The 18331-nt window shown below is 31.9% G+C and overlaps 1 protein-coding gene across 2 annotated transcripts; it reads left to right on the top strand.

Annotated features, from left to right (window-relative positions):
* The first annotated feature begins 545 nt into the window (after nucleotides 1-545).
* Nucleotides 546-4298, top strand: LOC100818042 (uncharacterized). Of its 2 annotated transcripts, XM_006578345.4 has the most exons (5): nucleotides 546-777; nucleotides 1489-1582; nucleotides 1704-1808; nucleotides 3157-3379; nucleotides 3685-4298. In XM_006578345.4, the coding sequence occupies exons 1-5, from the start codon at nucleotides 629-631 to the stop codon at nucleotides 3780-3782; spliced, it is 669 nt and encodes a 222-aa protein (XP_006578408.1). In that variant the 5' UTR covers nucleotides 546-628; the 3' UTR covers nucleotides 3783-4298. The 2 variants fall into 2 exon arrangements, with proteins under 2 accessions (XP_006578408.1, XP_014630143.1); XM_014774657.3 differs by having other exon boundaries at nucleotides 551-777; nucleotides 3157-4298.
* Nucleotides 4299-18331: the final 14033 nt, after the last annotated feature.

The raw sequence follows: 18331 nt of genomic DNA, 5'->3' as shown, positions 1-18331 counted from the left end.
AATTTTCAAATTACAAAATGAAAATTAAAATATATGAACTAAAAAAATATGTTTAGATTACAGGAAAATTAAAATGTAAATTATAAAAACTAAAAATCACTTATAAATTATAAAAACTAAAAATATAAAAACTATAAAATAAAATGATAGGAACTAAATAACTAATTTAATCAACTATTTCTTGTGCTCTAAGGCGTAAGGCATGAAAGTGAGAACAAAGAAAATTTCTGATGCATGCAAATACAAATACCCAATTGAAGAATTTAAAATAAGATAGATTCTTCATATTCATAATAATATTTGGTTTTTTATTTTTATTTTCTTTTATAACTAAAAAAAAACAAAATTTGTGTGTTGATTGAAATCTAATTTTTGTATCCTTAATTCCGCATTGAAAATCTAGTCAACCCTGGTTTTGAAAAAAAAACATTTCGGGAGATTTCAACCGCCAGAAAATGGTTAAAGTTTAAGATCAAGACCAATAAACTTTTAATTGAAAGATTAAAAACGTATTTTATTTAAAAATAAAAGACAGGAAGAGAGTAAAACGACAGTAGTTTGTATAAAAGTGTCGCTATAAGGAAGAAAACGAGATGAGTAAGGAAACGTCGCAGCGAGCGAGCGAGCGATGGAAGAAGAATATTTTGATTTCGAGAAGAAGGTTTCGATAAAGGAGACGATGTCGATGGAGGTTGATCCAGCCAAAGTCCTTCTTTTGCTTCGCGGTTTCCTCCAAATTCAGCAACGCAGGGCCGAAGCATATTCCAAGCTCAAATGGTTAATAATAATTACTTACAAGGCTTTGCTTGGATTCCGCCAAAATATATGCAAAATCATTTTCTTCTCGTTATGATCGCATCTCTTATCTTCGAGTGTATTTGAATCAAAAGATTACTTAGGGATAGCAATATTTTAGGGTTCATATTTGAGCTTCAGGGAAAAAAGAACTGTTTGAATGAGATTGATCCAAGGAAATCGACCGAAAGAATGGTTTTTTATTTTATTTTATTTTTTGTTTATTTTCTAATAGAAAAGGATTGCATACTATGTAATTGAAGTTCAGAAATATCAGTATAATTCCCAAATCTTATGTATTCTTTTTTTTTTTTTAATTTACTTTTCCTCTACGAAACTAAGAATTTAATTAGAATGCATCATACATTGAAATGTACAGTAGAGTTGTTGATTTTTGTTATAATTACTTTAAAAGTCATCTGAAATGATTTCTAATTGGTTGATATTGTAAAATTCTTTACACTGACTCGGCATGAAAATTAAACTGTGGAGACTAATTTTATTTTAGCTTTGAGGTGGATATATTAAAAGGAGTACATATGGGCCATTTGCTATCATGAAAATCCGAAGTTCAGGATGTCAATGTTGCTATTCCAGGAATTGTTTAATACATTGGAATTTGTGATTTTAGTGTTTCCTAACATTGATTACATTGGAGTTTTACAATTTGGTTCGATATATCTAACTTGGCAGTGGGTTTTCTGACTACATGGCTTCTGGAGGGGAATTGGCTTACAAGCAGCTCTGCAGTGAAATCACGATAGAGTTTAATGATTGCTCAAAAAAAGTTTGACACATGATCCCAACATTATCAATTTTTTGAACTTAAAAATATGGGGTTTTGTTTCATATACTGCCTTTGTTTAACTTTTATTTTTTTTGTTTTTCCTTTTTCTGATTTAGCATAGGTCCTTGAAATGGAGTCACTCTTTACAAGCCCTGATTACTGCCGAGTCGATCTAGCACAGCTCCTTAGAGCTATTCAAGATCAGGAAAAGCTGAAACTGCAACTAGTATGTGTCTGGTTTAGTTTATGAATAGAATAGTTCTTCTAGTGAAACAGATTTCAATGTTTGTAGCGATGCATGAAACATAATAATCCTTTTATTGTTTTTATGAATCTTTCTTCTTGTACTTTGCTTTTTATATCTTTGCTCTTGGTGGCATTGCTTATCAGACATTTCCACTGAAACATGCTACAAAATATGTTTTGAATTTGTTCTATGTGTGTTATCTGGATATCAAGTGAGGATACTTTGTCGATTGTATATCTAGCTGTTCTTCTATTGTTATAATTTATTGAAGTGTTTCACTAAGGTTAAGTGGATAAATCCTGTTTAATTCAGTAAAAGTAGTGATATAATAAATTGATCTTGTTGGAATAGTTCATCCAGGTATACACCTAAATGTAGGATTGTTTTCTTTTTCTTTTGGGGGGCATACCAAATGTAAGTTTCAAACTACCTATTTCAGAAGAAAAAAAAGTCAAAACTGAAGTTTATGCACTCAGTACACACTCTTGGCTGGACTAGGTTACTTTCTCCAACTTAATAACTAAAACCTGTCATGGTTCAAATTCAGAAAACACCTCTTCAAGCCTATTTTACTGTGGTGGCCACCAGGAACATGGTACTACATGTATATTTAAAAGCCTACTAGTTTTACCAAAAACCAAAATAATAGAAACAGAAAGAATTTAACCCTGAAATGGCTAGTCAATATTTAGTTGTTTATAAGAATGGCTTAAAGTTTCTTAAGTTGCTCATAATCCAACTCCATCTAGTAAGTGTTCTATGTGCAACTGATTCCATGCATCACACATTAGATTCATACATACATATATACATGTGTGTATATTTATATCTAAGAGATATATCTAGTGAGAGAGTCTTGTTTATGAGCACGAGAGAAATAAATATTGACTGTTAAATCTTTTCATGAATAGTTAAGATTAAAACACGAACATCATGAGTTTTTTAAAACGTCTCATGACTTTTTTAAGTTACTGTTGTATGACCCATATTTACTCCTTTCACTCATAAAAATGACTTTCTCACTAGATACATAAAAATAATGCAACAACCTTAGCCTATAAGATAAGAATTGATAATTTTGTTGAATGGAATGATTATATTTTCTTTGCCCTCTCTCCCCTGGGTGGTGTTACTTGTGGTTGTTTACCATTTGAAAATTCTGCACAAATTGTATAATGACATATATCAATTAGTTATTCTACTTATTCTTAATTGCCTTCATGACTAGAACTCATTCTTTAGATTGCACTGGTCTGTTTCTTGCCACCCAAATGATTGTCATTCATTCAAATGTATAGTCTTTGCTGACAATTACTATACTTTACAGACTGCCACCATCCAGGTGTTAAAGAAAGCCGGTCGCCCATCTGAACGTCTGGTAAGCCATGAGAATTGCAAATTTACAAAGCCAGCAGAGCATGAGTGTGTTCATGTTCAGGAGATTACAGAAGCTTCTGGGACTGAAGAAGCAGAAGCAGATGCTGAGTATGACAATGCTCTAAAAGAAGCTATTAGAGGTGTCCAGGATGCTGTCATGGCCATAAATGAACGTATGGAAGAAGTCAGATATGAAATTGCTGCCCTTGAAGCAGAATGATTCTTTTCCAGCATATTTACTAAAACATTATTGACTTCAATTCACATTCAATCATATAATCATTTGCCTGTGAATGAATAGGTTCAGACACCTAGTGCTAACAAATATTTTTATGGGTCTGCAACCCGTGGAATGTTATATAGACACCCTAAAATGTAGTTCATGAATTTTGCCCAGTTGTCAACATTTTAAATTTTGCCCGAAGGCTAAAATCTTCCTCCCTCTCACTATTCTTCTGCTTTTCCACCTCATTTCCAGCGACGTCATTTTTTTTCTCCGGCGACGGCTCTGGGCGCATCGCCGGCGATTTTAGCCTTCGGTCTCTCCCGCAGGCGAGGTTGCTGCCGGGGGCGTAGGGCCTCTTCCTAGACGGAGATCAATCCCACTTGTGAATTTTGCTGGTTGCTTCGTCTTCTTCTCTCCTATCAGCAACTGTGACAGTGGTGGTTGTAGCGGTGGCGGTGGTGGTGGTGGTAGCGGTTGTGGTGGTGGCAAAGCTGTCGCTGATGCTGCATGTTTCTGAAAGCTGAGAAATAACCTCGGAGACTTCTATGGGAGGAGCCTTTGGCTTTGCTTCGAAATTCAGAGGTGGGTCTTGAATTAGAGGCAAAAGGGTCTTCGTTTCTGGCTTCAAAATTGGAACTTGGTGAGGTTTGGAAATTGGGGTCTCTGAAAGGACCTCTTTCACAGATTCTTTTTCCAAGGGTGGTGGTGGTTTTTCTGAGTGGTTTTGTTGTTTTGGTTTTGGGTTTTGTTATGTGTTTGCTTGGTGGGTGTGCTGAAGCAGCAACCATTCGGGTTTGGGGTGGGATGACACGTTAAAAATTGCGAACTGTTTGACATGCTTCTTACTAATGGTCAAAGTTTAATTATGATCTGAGAATTAATATTACGTGATTTTATTAAATACAAGATAAAATTTGTGAATAATTTTATTGGGACAAAATCTGAAATTGAAGACAAAATGAGGGATTAAATTTGTAATTTTATCAAAAAAGTTGTATTGAATTTTTAGTGAGTATGCAATTCCAACAATATACGCGTGGTGACCGGTGAGTATGATACTGGACATATTTTTGCAAATTTATTATGTAAGGATGACCCTAAACGAGGTATGTGATGGGTTATTTTGTTTTATGTTGTGTGTAGAGATATAATTGTAAAAGAAGGAGATATGTTCTGTAAACATTGACCACCTGAATACATCAATATTGATATACTTCAAGAAAGTAGATTAGCAGAAAAATACTCTTTGGGTGGTGGTGGAGATTGTGATGAAGGCTTGTGTAGAGATTACAGAATAATGCTGTGATGGAGGTAGGGGGGTTTCTGAGTTCTCTTAAAAAAACGAGACGGTGAGGGTGGGGTTGTTGGACAATGGGGTGTGGGGAAAATGGATTGAGGGTTGGAATTGGGTGGGGAAAGGGTTGTGACTTGCTGCAAAGGCTGAAGGGAAGGGAAGGGGCTCAAGTGTTAGTGGTTCGGGCAATGGTTGAATTGCAATGGTGGGGGGCTGTAAATGAAGAGACGATGGTTGAAATTGGGCCTGGGGTTGTGCATGATACTGAGGGTAAAAGTTATAGGGATATGATGGAAAACTGGATTGTTGGGTTGATGAAGGAGATTAAGCTCATGAAAGTATCATTTGTAAGAAAGCATCATTTGTTAGAGTGCTAATTCTACACTATCATTGGTCTTAAAGAAAACACCATTAAAGCTACAAATAAAAGCTAAAAGAATAAGATAAAATTCAGATTTCACTCATTGATACCTTAAGAGGATGCAAAACTTACATTAAATAATAATCTTGTTGAATGACAACCATACACTTACCATCATATAATATTTTAGGAAATTAAAATAAACATTGAAAGGATAATATCAAAGTTATCTACACCTATTTGGACCTAGAGAGGTCCATCCTATCACAAAGTTACTCAGTTGGCTAAGAATGCATAGGTTGGCTGGCCCTGTACAGTGAAAACTTTAAGGTGAGATTTTGTTCGTATTATTTTTGTCATGTCTAAATCTTTATGAGTTGTATCGATTTTTGTAGTTTGGTGACTTGATGCCCAACCCAACACAAACAATTGCTTATGAGGACCACTGCTTATGAGGACTACGCAACGCTCACTGATTAGGAAAAACAACAAATGTTCTCGCGGCTAAATCTGTCACACGTGGTTACTTTTTATATTTATAATAGTTTCTAATTTTACTATATTTCAAAGTTGATATAGTGATATGATTTGGAAGTATTTTCTGTATTATTAATTTTGTTGAATGATGCTCCAATTAATAGATGTTAGAAAGATCTAAGCTCAACTCAGTTTTTATAATAGTTGTGTGACATTGTGTTTTGTAGTTTGTTAATCTCCCAAGCAAAGAAGTTAGAAAATTCGGCTCAACTCATTTTTTAAAACAATTTTTTTGTGACAATATGTTTTGTGGACAGTGTTAATCTAGTTCAAAGTAGTTCAATGAAATTCAAAATTCTTTACTATTTTTTATTTATTTAAAACTCTGTAATATTTAATTTGTTCAGCTCCCTGTCATCAATCAAGATGATATCAAGATACCAAGTTGGTACATTTAGACTTAGAAATGTCTAAACTTCTTACATTCATAACAGACAACTAACTCTATTTTTGTCTTTGAATGACTTCTTTTTGAAGTTTCTCCACCTTGATCCACCCTTTTTCATCCATATAACACAAATTTGCTTTGAGATGAGAGATAGCTCATCATCATCTTTTGAATCCTCTTCTTGAGTTTTCTCTTCTCAGGATTCTTTAGCTTTTAATGCCTTGGATGATTTGACTTCCTTGTGTTTCTAGATGACTAATGCCAATGACTTTCCTTTTTTGCCTTCACTGTCTTGTTGGAGTTCAAGTTCATGAACTTTAAGAATACCAACAAGTTCCTTAAGAGAAAAAGTTGTCTAGGTTCTTTGAGGTTCTCAGTGTAGTCACTCATGGTCTCCACTATCTAAATAAACTTCTTAAGCTTTTATCAGTATGGTCATAATTAATATGGTGTCCAAACATACTTTGTACATCCTCATTTTCTTCCATAGAAAATAATGCATACTTATGAGTAAGGAGATTAAGTTTATTTCTTTTTACCTCAGTGGAGCCCTCATACATTTATGCAAAAGTGTCCCACATATCTGACACTTTTAAAGTTGTGGCCCTTTGTGTATTCTTTAGATAAAACACACATTATGGAGTTTCTTCTTTGGAGTTTAGCAAAAATATCTGCTTTTGTTCCTCAATCCATTTCTCCTTGGAAGCTCATTGAGATTGTCATCATATGGATTGTGGTCGTCGTTTTCTACCATGTCAAGCATGACAACATGACACGACTCAAAGAATGTGATCATTCTTTGTTTCTAGTAGTCATATTTTACTCCTTTGAAGAGTGGTGGCTTATTAATTGCATGTCCTTCATTTTCCATCTTTCTTCCTCTGCTCTGTCAAGAGTTCAACTCAAGAGGTCAAACTCTGATACCAATTGAAATAATAAATATCACACTAGAATGGGAGTTGAATAATGTGTTAGATAAAACTTAATAGTATGTTTAGATGGACCAATTTAATAGGGGAATTCACTTTTTTTAGCGAATTTAAAATCATTCATGGTAAACTAACTTGTTGGGATAGAATATTTGACAGGGAATTAAAATTTTGGCATTTTTATAAATCATTTTTATTAACTAAACACATGAGATTTCAAATTCTCTCAAAAAATAAAAAATTTGAAATTCTTTTTTGGGAGACGCTCACTCTCAGTCATGTTCTCACTCGCCACCCTCTCTCTCGCTCAATGCTCGCAACTAGGGGTGGCCAACATTTTTACGTCTGACATTGATACAATCTATTTTTCACTGACGTCGACCAAGGTTTTTTCAGTCAGGATTTTTTGTATGACATCGACCAAGGTTTTTTTTGGCCGACACCAATTAAGTTTTTTTGGTTTACATCCAAAAGGGTTTTTTTGGCCAATGTTGGCTAAGATTTTTTTGGTCGACGTCGACTAGGGTTTTTTTGGCCGACATTGACTAATGTTTTTTCAACCGACGTCGGCTAGGATTTTTGTAGCCAATGTCAACTTGGGGTTTTTGACTGATGTCGACTGCGATTTTTTCGGTTGATATCGACTAGAACTATTTTTTAGTCGATGACGGTTAGGGTTTTTTCCTAACGTTGACTAGAGTTTTTCAATGAACATCAGTAGAAACTATTTTTTAGCCGACATCAGCTAGGTTTGTCAGTCAAAGTTGGCTAGGATTTTTCTTGACGTCGACTAGGGTTTTTGGATGGCATCACCATGACTATTTTTAGCCGACGTTGGCTAGGATTTTTGCGATTGACATCGACTAGGACTATTTTTTAGCTAATGTTGGCTATGGTTTTTATAATTGACATCAACTAGAGTTATTTTTTAGTCGAAGTTGATTAGGGTTTTTTTGGTTGACATTAGCCAGGGCTATTCTTTAGCTGACATTGGCTACAATTTTTCAGCTAGGGTTTTTTTACAACATCGGCCATGGCTATTTTCTAGCCAACATCGACTATGATTTTCACTATTGGCATTGACTAGAGTTTTTTTAGCCTATTTCAGATAGAGTTTTTCTATTGAGGTAAGTTAGGGGTTTTTCAATCTGCATCGACTAGGGCTATTATTAAGCCAACACTTGCTAGGGTTTTTTTTTTACATCAACTAAGGTGTTTTGGACAACATCTGCAATGACTATGTTGTAGCCAATGTTGACTAAGGTTTTTTCGGCTAACATTGATTAAAGCTAATTTTTAGATGACATCAGCTAGCTTTTCAGCTTATGCTGACTAAGGTTTTTTGGCTGACATCGGATAGAGTTATTTTTTAGTCGATGTCAACTAGGATTTTTTTCTGATGTAGGCAAAGGATTTTTTCAACACTGACAAGGGTTTTTATACGACATTGACCATGAATTTTTTTAGTTGACGTTGGCTTAGGTTTTTGGGCCAACATCGTCTAGGATTTTTTGGCTGACGTCTACTAAAAAATGGCATGAGCCAATGTCGGCAGAAAAAACCTAACTGACGTTAGGCTAAAAATTCCTAACCTACATTGGCTAAAAAAGCCCTGAATGGTGTAGCAAAAAAAAACCTAGTCGATGTTAGCCAAAAAAATTAGCTTACATTGGCCAAAAAACCCTGGTTGATGTTTGCCAAAACGGTCAAATAAATACTTTTGATTTCGACTAAAAAATAGTTGTGGTCGATGTCAGCTAAAACATCCTAGCAGACATCAACTAAAAAATAGCTTTGACCAATGTCGACAAAAAAAATTCTAGTTGATGTCATCCAAAGAGAGAGAAAGGGGACAAAAGGTATAGTGTTTTTTTGCTTAGGCACGTTCTCTACTTCCACTACTTGTACTATTGTTGCTCTTGTAGATAATTCTTTTTTTTTTTTGTCTGTAAGAGCACATAACTTGAAATCCAAAGGTTATCATGTGCAAGTCAATCCATACATCAAGAGGAAAAATTCAAATAATAGAATGTTCTAGCGAGAGAATCAACCTCAAGATGGATATCATGTGCAAGTCAATCGAGTGGACGTTCACTAACAGAATATAAATCATTTATGTTAAGTTAGTTATGTCAATACGGAAGTGTAAGAGTATACAATACATGGGTGTTGGTTTTCACAAAAAAAAAATAGACACTTGTTTTATAACAACGCGTTGGACATTGAATTAAACTATAAATAAAAACATGTTATAGTTTACCTTTGGATGTTACTTATAAAAGCATAAGGATATGGATTTTTATTGTAGAAGCTTATAGCAAGTGTGTCCTATTTCACTTAACATAAACCATTAGTCCATCAATAATTTATATTTTTGTTATCATCAAAACAATGGGTATTTTGGATTGTCTATATATTACATATTGGACCATCCATATCTATGAGATTTGTCGGATCAAAATTAAACTTCACAACAGTCATTGATCTAATTTAAGTATGTAACTTTCATTTCAATATTTTTGAGTCATCAGATTGAAACTTTAACTTTACAGTAGTCATTGATTGGATTCAATGTGATCTAACATTAACAAATGATTATTAATTTTTAAAATTTAATCTTATATATACATATTTATAACACTGAAAGGAAAAAATAAATCAGTCAAATCATCTAGTCTTTATCAAAACTCAACTCTTACATTTCAAATAAATGTTTTGATTCATAAATTAGCATAAACAAAAGTTTTAGAGAAAAAAATCCTATGAAGTTTTATCGACATCCTCGTCAAAGGCTTTTTCTTGAATGTTATTTAATCTTTTTCACACCCATTCACATAAAAGCATCACTCTATGCCACTTAACAAAATCAGCATTATCTTATTGCCCCTAATCATTGTGTTGTTGATGGCTTCTAAATTATATCTTATGGTATTGAAATAGAGCTCACAATTGTTATTGTGTGATGAGAAAAAACACAGCGTGAGATTATGATAGACGACAAAAGAAAGCAAGGGCACCCTCATGGAGAACTGATAAACAAGCAAGAGGTTTAAAAATTTAGTTGACATGGAACAATAAGAGGGAGTGTGGTCAAGGGGTGTGCTTGTCAAGTTTATTTACACATGCTAGATTCTATACCCATGTGATGCATGTATTTAATTAAATTATAAATTTTTAAATTTGTACTTAGTATTATTTGTATTTAGTATTATTTTAAAAATATGTAAATAAATAAATTTATCATTTTTAAAAAATATTTAGTATCATATTAAATATAATTACATTATAATTGAGTAAAAAGATTAATTGTCTTTTCAATTAAACATATATTATCTTCGAAAATATTAAGCCTATTGAATTTTATCATGATTTTTTCTTTCTCCAATTAATAAAAGTGATGTAATACATTATGAAATTGGAATAATTATAAATAGAGTATACTAGTAGATGCAAGTGTAAATTGGAATAATAAATTAGGCTTTTTCGTGCGGGGACCAAGGTTAGAGTATACTAGCAGATACAAGTATAAATTGGAATAATTATAAATAGAGAAAAATCATTAACATTACATCAAATAGTTGTTCTGATAGGCTAAGTTTCCAACATTCTCATCTTCTAAATTCATCTTTTTATCATCATCTTTATCTTTTATTTTTCTTATCTTTCACATTAAATTTTTTTATCTATTTTATCTTGTATTTTTTTTTATCTTGATCATCTTTTAATTTAAATCTTTATCTTATCTTTTATCTTTTTTTGTCATCTTTTAATTTAAATCCTTGTCTTATTTTTTATCTTTCTTTATCTTCTATTTTAAATTCCTTATCTATTAGGTGTAAATTAAATATTCATTTACGTAAGTACAAACAAAGTCTTTGTGGATATGATACTCAGACTTCCATTTTAACTTTACTGCTTGGGACGCATTGGTGCACTAGCCAATTCATCAATAACAATCAACCCCAGGAGGAAGATCATGAGGAAGAAGCTGAGTCTGTTTCACAAATAACAACCGTACCACCATACTACATACCACCACACATGCAAAATATTGAAGAATTTAATTTTAAAGATTCTGAATACAGCGGTAGTTTGGATCGCGGAGAAGTCCAACATTCAGTGGGAACTCTCTTTGAAGGGATGTATCTTCTGACAAAACAAGAAGTACAACATGCTTTGGAAAAGTATCATGTGAGCAAGGAGGCTAACTACAAGACATAACTATCAAACCCAACAAAGCTAATTTTCATTTGTGATGATAATAGGTGTGCTTGGAGGTGCAAGGCGTCATACATCCTTGCAAGTAAGCAACGGGAAATAAGAAAGCTGTGTGAACCCCATACATGTTCAAATCCATCAATCTCACAAGATCATGCAAAGTTGTCGTATTTGCTCGTCAGTAAAAGCATCCACAACTTGATTGAAAATGATCCATCAACTTTAGTGTCAGCATTGATAGCACACATCAAAAGCACTGAAGGATACACCACCATGTACCGTAAACCATGGTTGGCAAAGCAAAAGGCCACTGAAAACATCTACGCCAACTAGGAAAGATCATACCACGATTTACTGAGATTGTTGCAAGCTATGCAACAACTTCTTCCTGGTATGGTTGTGGAGAAGGAAACACTGCCAATGACAGCATAATGAGGTCAAAAAGTAAAGGGTTTCATGATGTTCCATCATCTTTTTTGGAGTTTCAGATCGTGTATAGATGTGTTTCAATATTGCAAGCTCGTGGCTCAGGTCAATGGAACATGGTTGTACGATAAGCACAAGGGGACCCTTTTTGTGACAATTGCAAAAGATGGCAAAAATAAAGCCTTTGCTATTTCGAGAGTGATACAGCGAAAACATGACTCTTCTTCCTCCAAAATTTAAAAAGGCATGAAACCCCACAACATGGTTTGTGTTTGATTTCAGATAGGCGCGAGTCAATAAAAAGTGCATACTTAAGACGTGATAGAGGATAAATGACATAAAATTTTGTGCATGTGTTCAAAATTCAACACATTGCACAAAAATTACATGAGGAAGTTCAACAATAATGTCATCAAAAAACTTTTTTCTTCATACTAAATATCACTTCATTTTGAATTGTTCACAATATTGAAATTGTATGTTTATAACTACTTAGCATATGTAAGGATAGAACCTATGTTCAATCAATACTACAACATTCTGAGGGAAGAAGTAGATGGTCTTCAGGCAATTAATTGGTTCAGCGAGATTCCGCATGAAAAATGGACTCTTGCATGGGATGGTGGTCGACGATGAGGACACATGACCACTAATCTTATTGGATTGATTAATTTGGTACTCGAGAAATCAAGAAATCTTCCAATAAGTGTGCTAGTAAAATCAACATATCTAAGGTGTAATGCATTGTTCAACAAAAGAGGGAAAAAATCACATCAATGTTTGCATCTGGTCAAGTTTATATGCAAGTACTAAACGAGGTCAGTGAAGACACACAGAGAAAGACAAACACTCATATTTTTCTTGAGTTTGATCGACATGACACACAGTTCTTGGTCTAGGAGACAATAAGCTCGAGAGAGAGGTTTAGCCCACTGAAGATTTCATGGTCAGGTTGGATGAAAGGTGGTGTGACTGTGAAAAATTCCAGAAATTGCATATGCCTTGTTCTCATGTTGTTGCTTGTAAGCGTGTTCACCATGAGTACAAGAACTACATACATCATGTGTATACGTTGCAAAATGTCTCTAAAGTATACATAGGATTGTTTGGTCAATTGTGCAACAAAGCATATTGGCCATCGTGCCACAAGCCAATAATCTGCCCTGACCCGGACAAGAAAAGAAATTCCAAATGTCATCCTGTCTCCTCTCGTATTTACACTGAAATAGATATTCGAGAACCAGATCAACCAAAGCGATACTCTGTCGCATCCCAGGCCATTTAAAAAAAAATACCCCCAACTGTATAAGCTCAAGCCAACAACCTTAAATTTTTTTTTCATATTCTTTGTATTTTTTATGTATTATTTCAAATTTAAATATTTTGTTCTATTATTAATAATTTTAAAATATTTTTTAATTTAAGTATTTTAGTTCAACTCAACTTGATGCTATATTTTTTTTTTATCTTTTTTTGCTCATTTGCTAGATTCTCTTTTTCTTTTTATAACCATTTCTATTATTCTTCACTTATTTTTTATAATTTAAATGTTTTTATTTAATTTAAAATGATAATAAATAAATATTTTAATAATTCATAATAAACAAAAATATATTTAAATAAATAAATTATATTTTTATTTTATAATGAATAATTAAAATTGTGATAAAAATTTATTTTTAACTATAAAAATATTAAAATTTAATTTAAAGAGTAGAAAAATATAAATATGATAAGTGATAACATTTGATTGGAAAAAATATTGAATGAACATTGTGCACAATGTTGTTATGTTTACGGAGAGACAAAAAAATGATTTTAAAAATATATATTTGATAGGATTTATGATATGATAAGAAAATAAACATCTAAAAAATAAAATATGTTAATATGTAAGTAAAAAATGTAAGGATTGAGTTTGGTCCATTATCTATAATAGGTCTTATTTTTTAGGTTTCATTTAATCTATTTAAAAGTTTAATTTGATCTATAAAAATCTATGTAAAATAGATTATAATCTATAAAAATCTAAATTATCATTACTCAAAACATGATAAAGATGAAAATACATAGGAATAAAAATACATATTCATAGTGGTTTCCTATACAAACAATAAAATAATGTAGCAGAAGTGTTATCTTAAAATTATTTTTAATAACACTTTTTTAAATCAACTTTATTTCATTTTAAAATACAAATAAAATTAAAAGAAATAACAAAAAAAATACAAATTGTTTTCAAATTATAAATTATTTTTAGTTTAAACAAGTTAAACATAAACTTAGATAATTAAAAGAAATAACACAAAAGATAAAATTTAAAAAAAAAAATCATGTTATGAAATCGGTTCCCATGAATAGATTTCATAACGCGTGCTGTAAACAAAAAAAAAAAACCTTAGTTTAGAGATCAGTTTATGGGGAATCAATTTCTTAACGTGAACAGTAATTTGTATCATCCATGTAAATAATTTTTTTCTTATAATATTTGTGTTAATAATTACTTTGTTTGTATTATTTATATAAAAACTTGCAAAATATTATGATCAAATATTTATTTATTTTTATTTTCAAGTCTATTTTTCTTATATGGAAAGTATAAATTAAAAAAATCTAAAAATAAAAAATATTAATATATAATACTATAATTATTAAAAATTATCTGATTATTTTATTTATTGTTGAAATAATGTTAAAATCCAATAATTTTTTAATGCATTTTATTATCAAAATTAAGATTTATTTTAAATTTGTTGAAATAGCGTAATTTTTATTAAATAGATATAATTTTTAATTATTTTAAAATAATATTTTTAATGATTTTAAGATATTAATTTTAATTATGTGATATTATTAAATATTTTAATTGATTAACTTCATCGTATCATAAGTTGAACGCTCTCATTTAGTATAATTCAAATTATATATCATTATTGTTATGGTAGTTGTTATTGTTGTTATTCGATGCGTAAAAATAATACTCGCACATGGGCAAATATACTCTACACACTAGTAATCGTGGACTAAAAATTCAGATTTCAAACTCTAAGGACTAGTTGTGTTTCCAATCAGTCAAAATTATTAAACTAAATAGTTGGATTAATAAGAGAGAAATTGAAGTATTTTTGTGATTTTGGTTGTAAAGGAAAACAAGTAAAATACGTGAAAGCGAGATTTGAATGACGGAGAATTATGATTCACTAGTACTAATTTTCCCTCAATTCAAGTTCCTATGAAATTTCTACCGTGGTTAATTACTAATTTCCAAAATCAACTAAAGCTTATAATCAAGGTTAGAAGATGTTTTTTTTCTTCTTTTAATCAATATTCCAATGATCATGGATATATCCATTTAAGTCAAAGGATGCAAACAATTCATGGAATGATCAATTAAAGATTAATTAATTTACCAGATATTAACCAAAATGTTTGATCAAACTATTTGGTGTAAAACATTCTCTACCTAGGTCTATCAAACATACATAGATGATCACTATAATGCATTAGATTAAATATAGAATTTATCAATTCCCATTTAAAAAATTAGAAGAAGAGTAGAGAATTAATTAACATAAAGAATACTGAGAAATTTCATTAAAAACAAAAATGTGGTACAATTGGATAGTTACATCATAACCCCTTGACTAGGGAATTCGCAGCTCATGGTCAAAGCAAAACTAGAAATCCTATGTGAAATAGACATAGACGTACCAATAAGGTAGGAATGATGATCATGATCCATCCTCACAGTATTGTCCACGCTTCACAACTCTCAAAAACCTTGAAGGTTCTCTCAAAATTTGTAAAAAGATAAAAGTGATCAAAGGATAATTTTTTACAAAGTTCATAGCCCTATTTATAGCTTCCTAAATGATATCAGTCAGAAAAGGTGCACTATGGCCATGGTACAATCCACCACAGTCGTGGTCAGGAAATAGTGACATTGAAGTTCTGGGGCATTCTGGATTGAGTATGACCCTCATGATTTACCACAACCATTGTCAGATGGTTGATGTTGTTCTGGAAAGTAGCTATGCTCTTATCATGGTCGTGTTGCATACCACAACTAGTTATCAAGTGCAAAGTTTCAAATCTTGATAAAATCATGCAACTTCTCACTTTCATTCAATTGAGTAGCTATACTCCTCCAATATAAAACTGGTGTCCAAACGTGAGTTCTGCAAAGAAAATACATGTAAATGGCACAAAAAACTCACATAAAATATCACTCAAAAAGTGATTGATTTATCATTATTCATAGAAGTGAGAGCAATAGAGAAATACCTAGAGAAGTGAGAATGAATACTATTTTGGAGTAGTTACATTATCTCTTATTTTAGTAGTTTTCTTTATTTTTATTTAATAAAAATAGTAAATCAAAAGACATTATCTTTCATCTTCATTTGGTAATAGTCTTTTTCAAAGAGACTAATAACAAATAAAAAAAATTTCAGTCATAATGATAAAAGTGAACAAATAGCTATAACGATCAAGGAAACATCATAGTAGTCAATCACCCAACATTATCCTATAAACAAGGAGTTATAACAATTGAAAAGAAAAAAATTTACAAGAATCAATCGCATCAAATAATGCTATAACGCTTAAATATTATTTTTCTCTTCGAAATTAAATATTTTTTTTGGTTTAGTACCACTGTAATTAGGGCTTTAGGCTCGCTAATTTATCCTAGACTAAAAAAAGTATCAAGCATCAAAAATAAAATTTTGGTTTTATCATGGAGCAAAAACAAAAAAAAAATATTAGGGAACAAACTCAAAATTCAAATATTTATTACGAAATGTCATTATTGTAAAGGTTGCTAGCCGAGACATATGTTTGTACACTTATAGCACTACTTGTGCATGTTTATTATACATATCATTGCTGATTATAAAAAATATTAAGGATCATAGACATATTTTAGCCTTGTGTAAAATAAATTTTGTACAATACACATGGTATTTTAGACTCATTGTCAATGAAACTAGTTTTTAGCATGTCTAGTATGACAATATGTAACATCCGCCTGGTCGCTACAATATCACTAACTCTAAAATGCGACATTTCAATTTTAAGGGAAAGCTACATTAATTTGATTATGAAAACGAAGGTAAATTTTTTTTGCAATATACATTCACTAAACCATGCACAAATACGTGAATGAATACACACACACACACATACACACACACACACACACACACACACACACACACACACACACACACACACACACACACACACACACACACACACACACACACACACACACACACACACACACACACACACACACATATATATATATATATATATATATATATATATATATATTAAACCATTATACATCATTCACATATCATAACATATTTTAGTTTTTATGTGTATCTAAACCTGAGATTTACATGCCCAATCAAAAAGAGTCAAGAAACTAACTAAGGAAGAGTTGATGACAAAACACAACTCTTTCTCAAAATAAATTTCAATGTTATCACGTCAGCTTGGTGGCTCCAAGAAAAGACCTCCCTCCAAGACACCTACTGCTGCTCATCTGCTCTCACGAACGAAAGTTCGAGATCATCACAGGCACCAACCACATGGTACAAAAATTGCAAGGGTGAGTTTATTATAAAAGATCAACAAACACCAGATGACAATGATTAGCAAGAAAACAATAACAATAACCATGATCATTCTCAATAATCCATCAGTTCAACATACATTTAACAAACTAGTCATCAACCTTTCCACAATTCAAATCAATTATACTCAGAATGATGTCTGCACCTGACTTAACTCTAAAATGCAATGTGGTACCATTCGTCAGGAAATAGCCTAAGTGTGTCCACATGACACTCTCACTTAGGAAAACTAGACAGTAAGTGTTGAGGTTACCCTATTGTGCACAAGCAACTTTCCCCCATGGTGATCAACCTGAGTCACAAAGAAGTTCTAAACCAAGTGACATGCCCCCAAGTACCAGTATTTTTTCCTCATGAGAAACTACAAGTACTTACTAACAACGTTTATACTATTTATATGCAATTATGAAGTATGAAACATGGGCTCTATCAATGCATTGACCATGGATAGTTAAAAAATTTAAGCGATCCCCTTCCCTCTCCAGGGACGCTTAAAATTTTTAAACCAATCAACTTCCTTCTCCAGGGATATCCAATAGGTCACTGCACCCCTCATGTACATACACAGCATACATCCACCATGATGACATCATCAACATCAACATCATCTCATCTCAATGTCATCATCAACATCATTTCATCTTAATATCATCATCAACATCAACATCATCCCATATCAATATCATCATCAACATAATCTCATATCAATATTATCATCAACATCACAAGAAATCGCATTTCACATACATATAAATTCATGCATGGGATTCACACTCCCTAGGTCTTCAGACAACACATATCTCATACAACAACAATTTATAATATCACGAGACTGATATTTTAGGGAAATTTCTAAACTAAAGAGGAGAACTATGTTTTCAAGATAAACTCTTATGCCCATTTAAAATTTATTAAAGAAGTAAATAGAAGAACAAATATAAAATTTTGGGCAAAGTCTCCTTTGTAATTAAGACTTTTCCCAAAAATTTCAATCATTACAACAACATCATTCACAAATTCAATTCTCAATAACAAATATATCACATTCCATTAGTTAAAAATATTATTTTTTTTATTGAAAACTAGCATGCACAGGGACAA

The sequence above is a fragment of the Glycine max genome, chromosome 4 (genome assembly GCF_000004515.6).
Source record: "Glycine max cultivar Williams 82 chromosome 4, Glycine_max_v4.0, whole genome shotgun sequence".
Classification (NCBI taxonomy): Eukaryota; Viridiplantae; Streptophyta; class Magnoliopsida; order Fabales; family Fabaceae; genus Glycine; species Glycine max.
This window is presented reverse-complemented; position numbering and strand designations above follow the sequence as displayed.

Coding starts and splice junctions, on each gene's coding strand:
- LOC100818042 (XM_006578345.4), top strand. CDS start 629: ATGGAAGAAGAATATTTTGATTTCGAGAAGAAGGTTTCGATAAAGGAG. Junction 1,583..1,703: donor TTAATGATTGCTCAAAAAAA/GTTTGACACATG, acceptor GATTTAGCATAG/GTCCTTGAAATGGAGTCACT. Junction 1,809..3,156: donor AAAAGCTGAAACTGCAACTA/GTATGTGTCTGG, acceptor TATACTTTACAG/ACTGCCACCATCCAGGTGTT.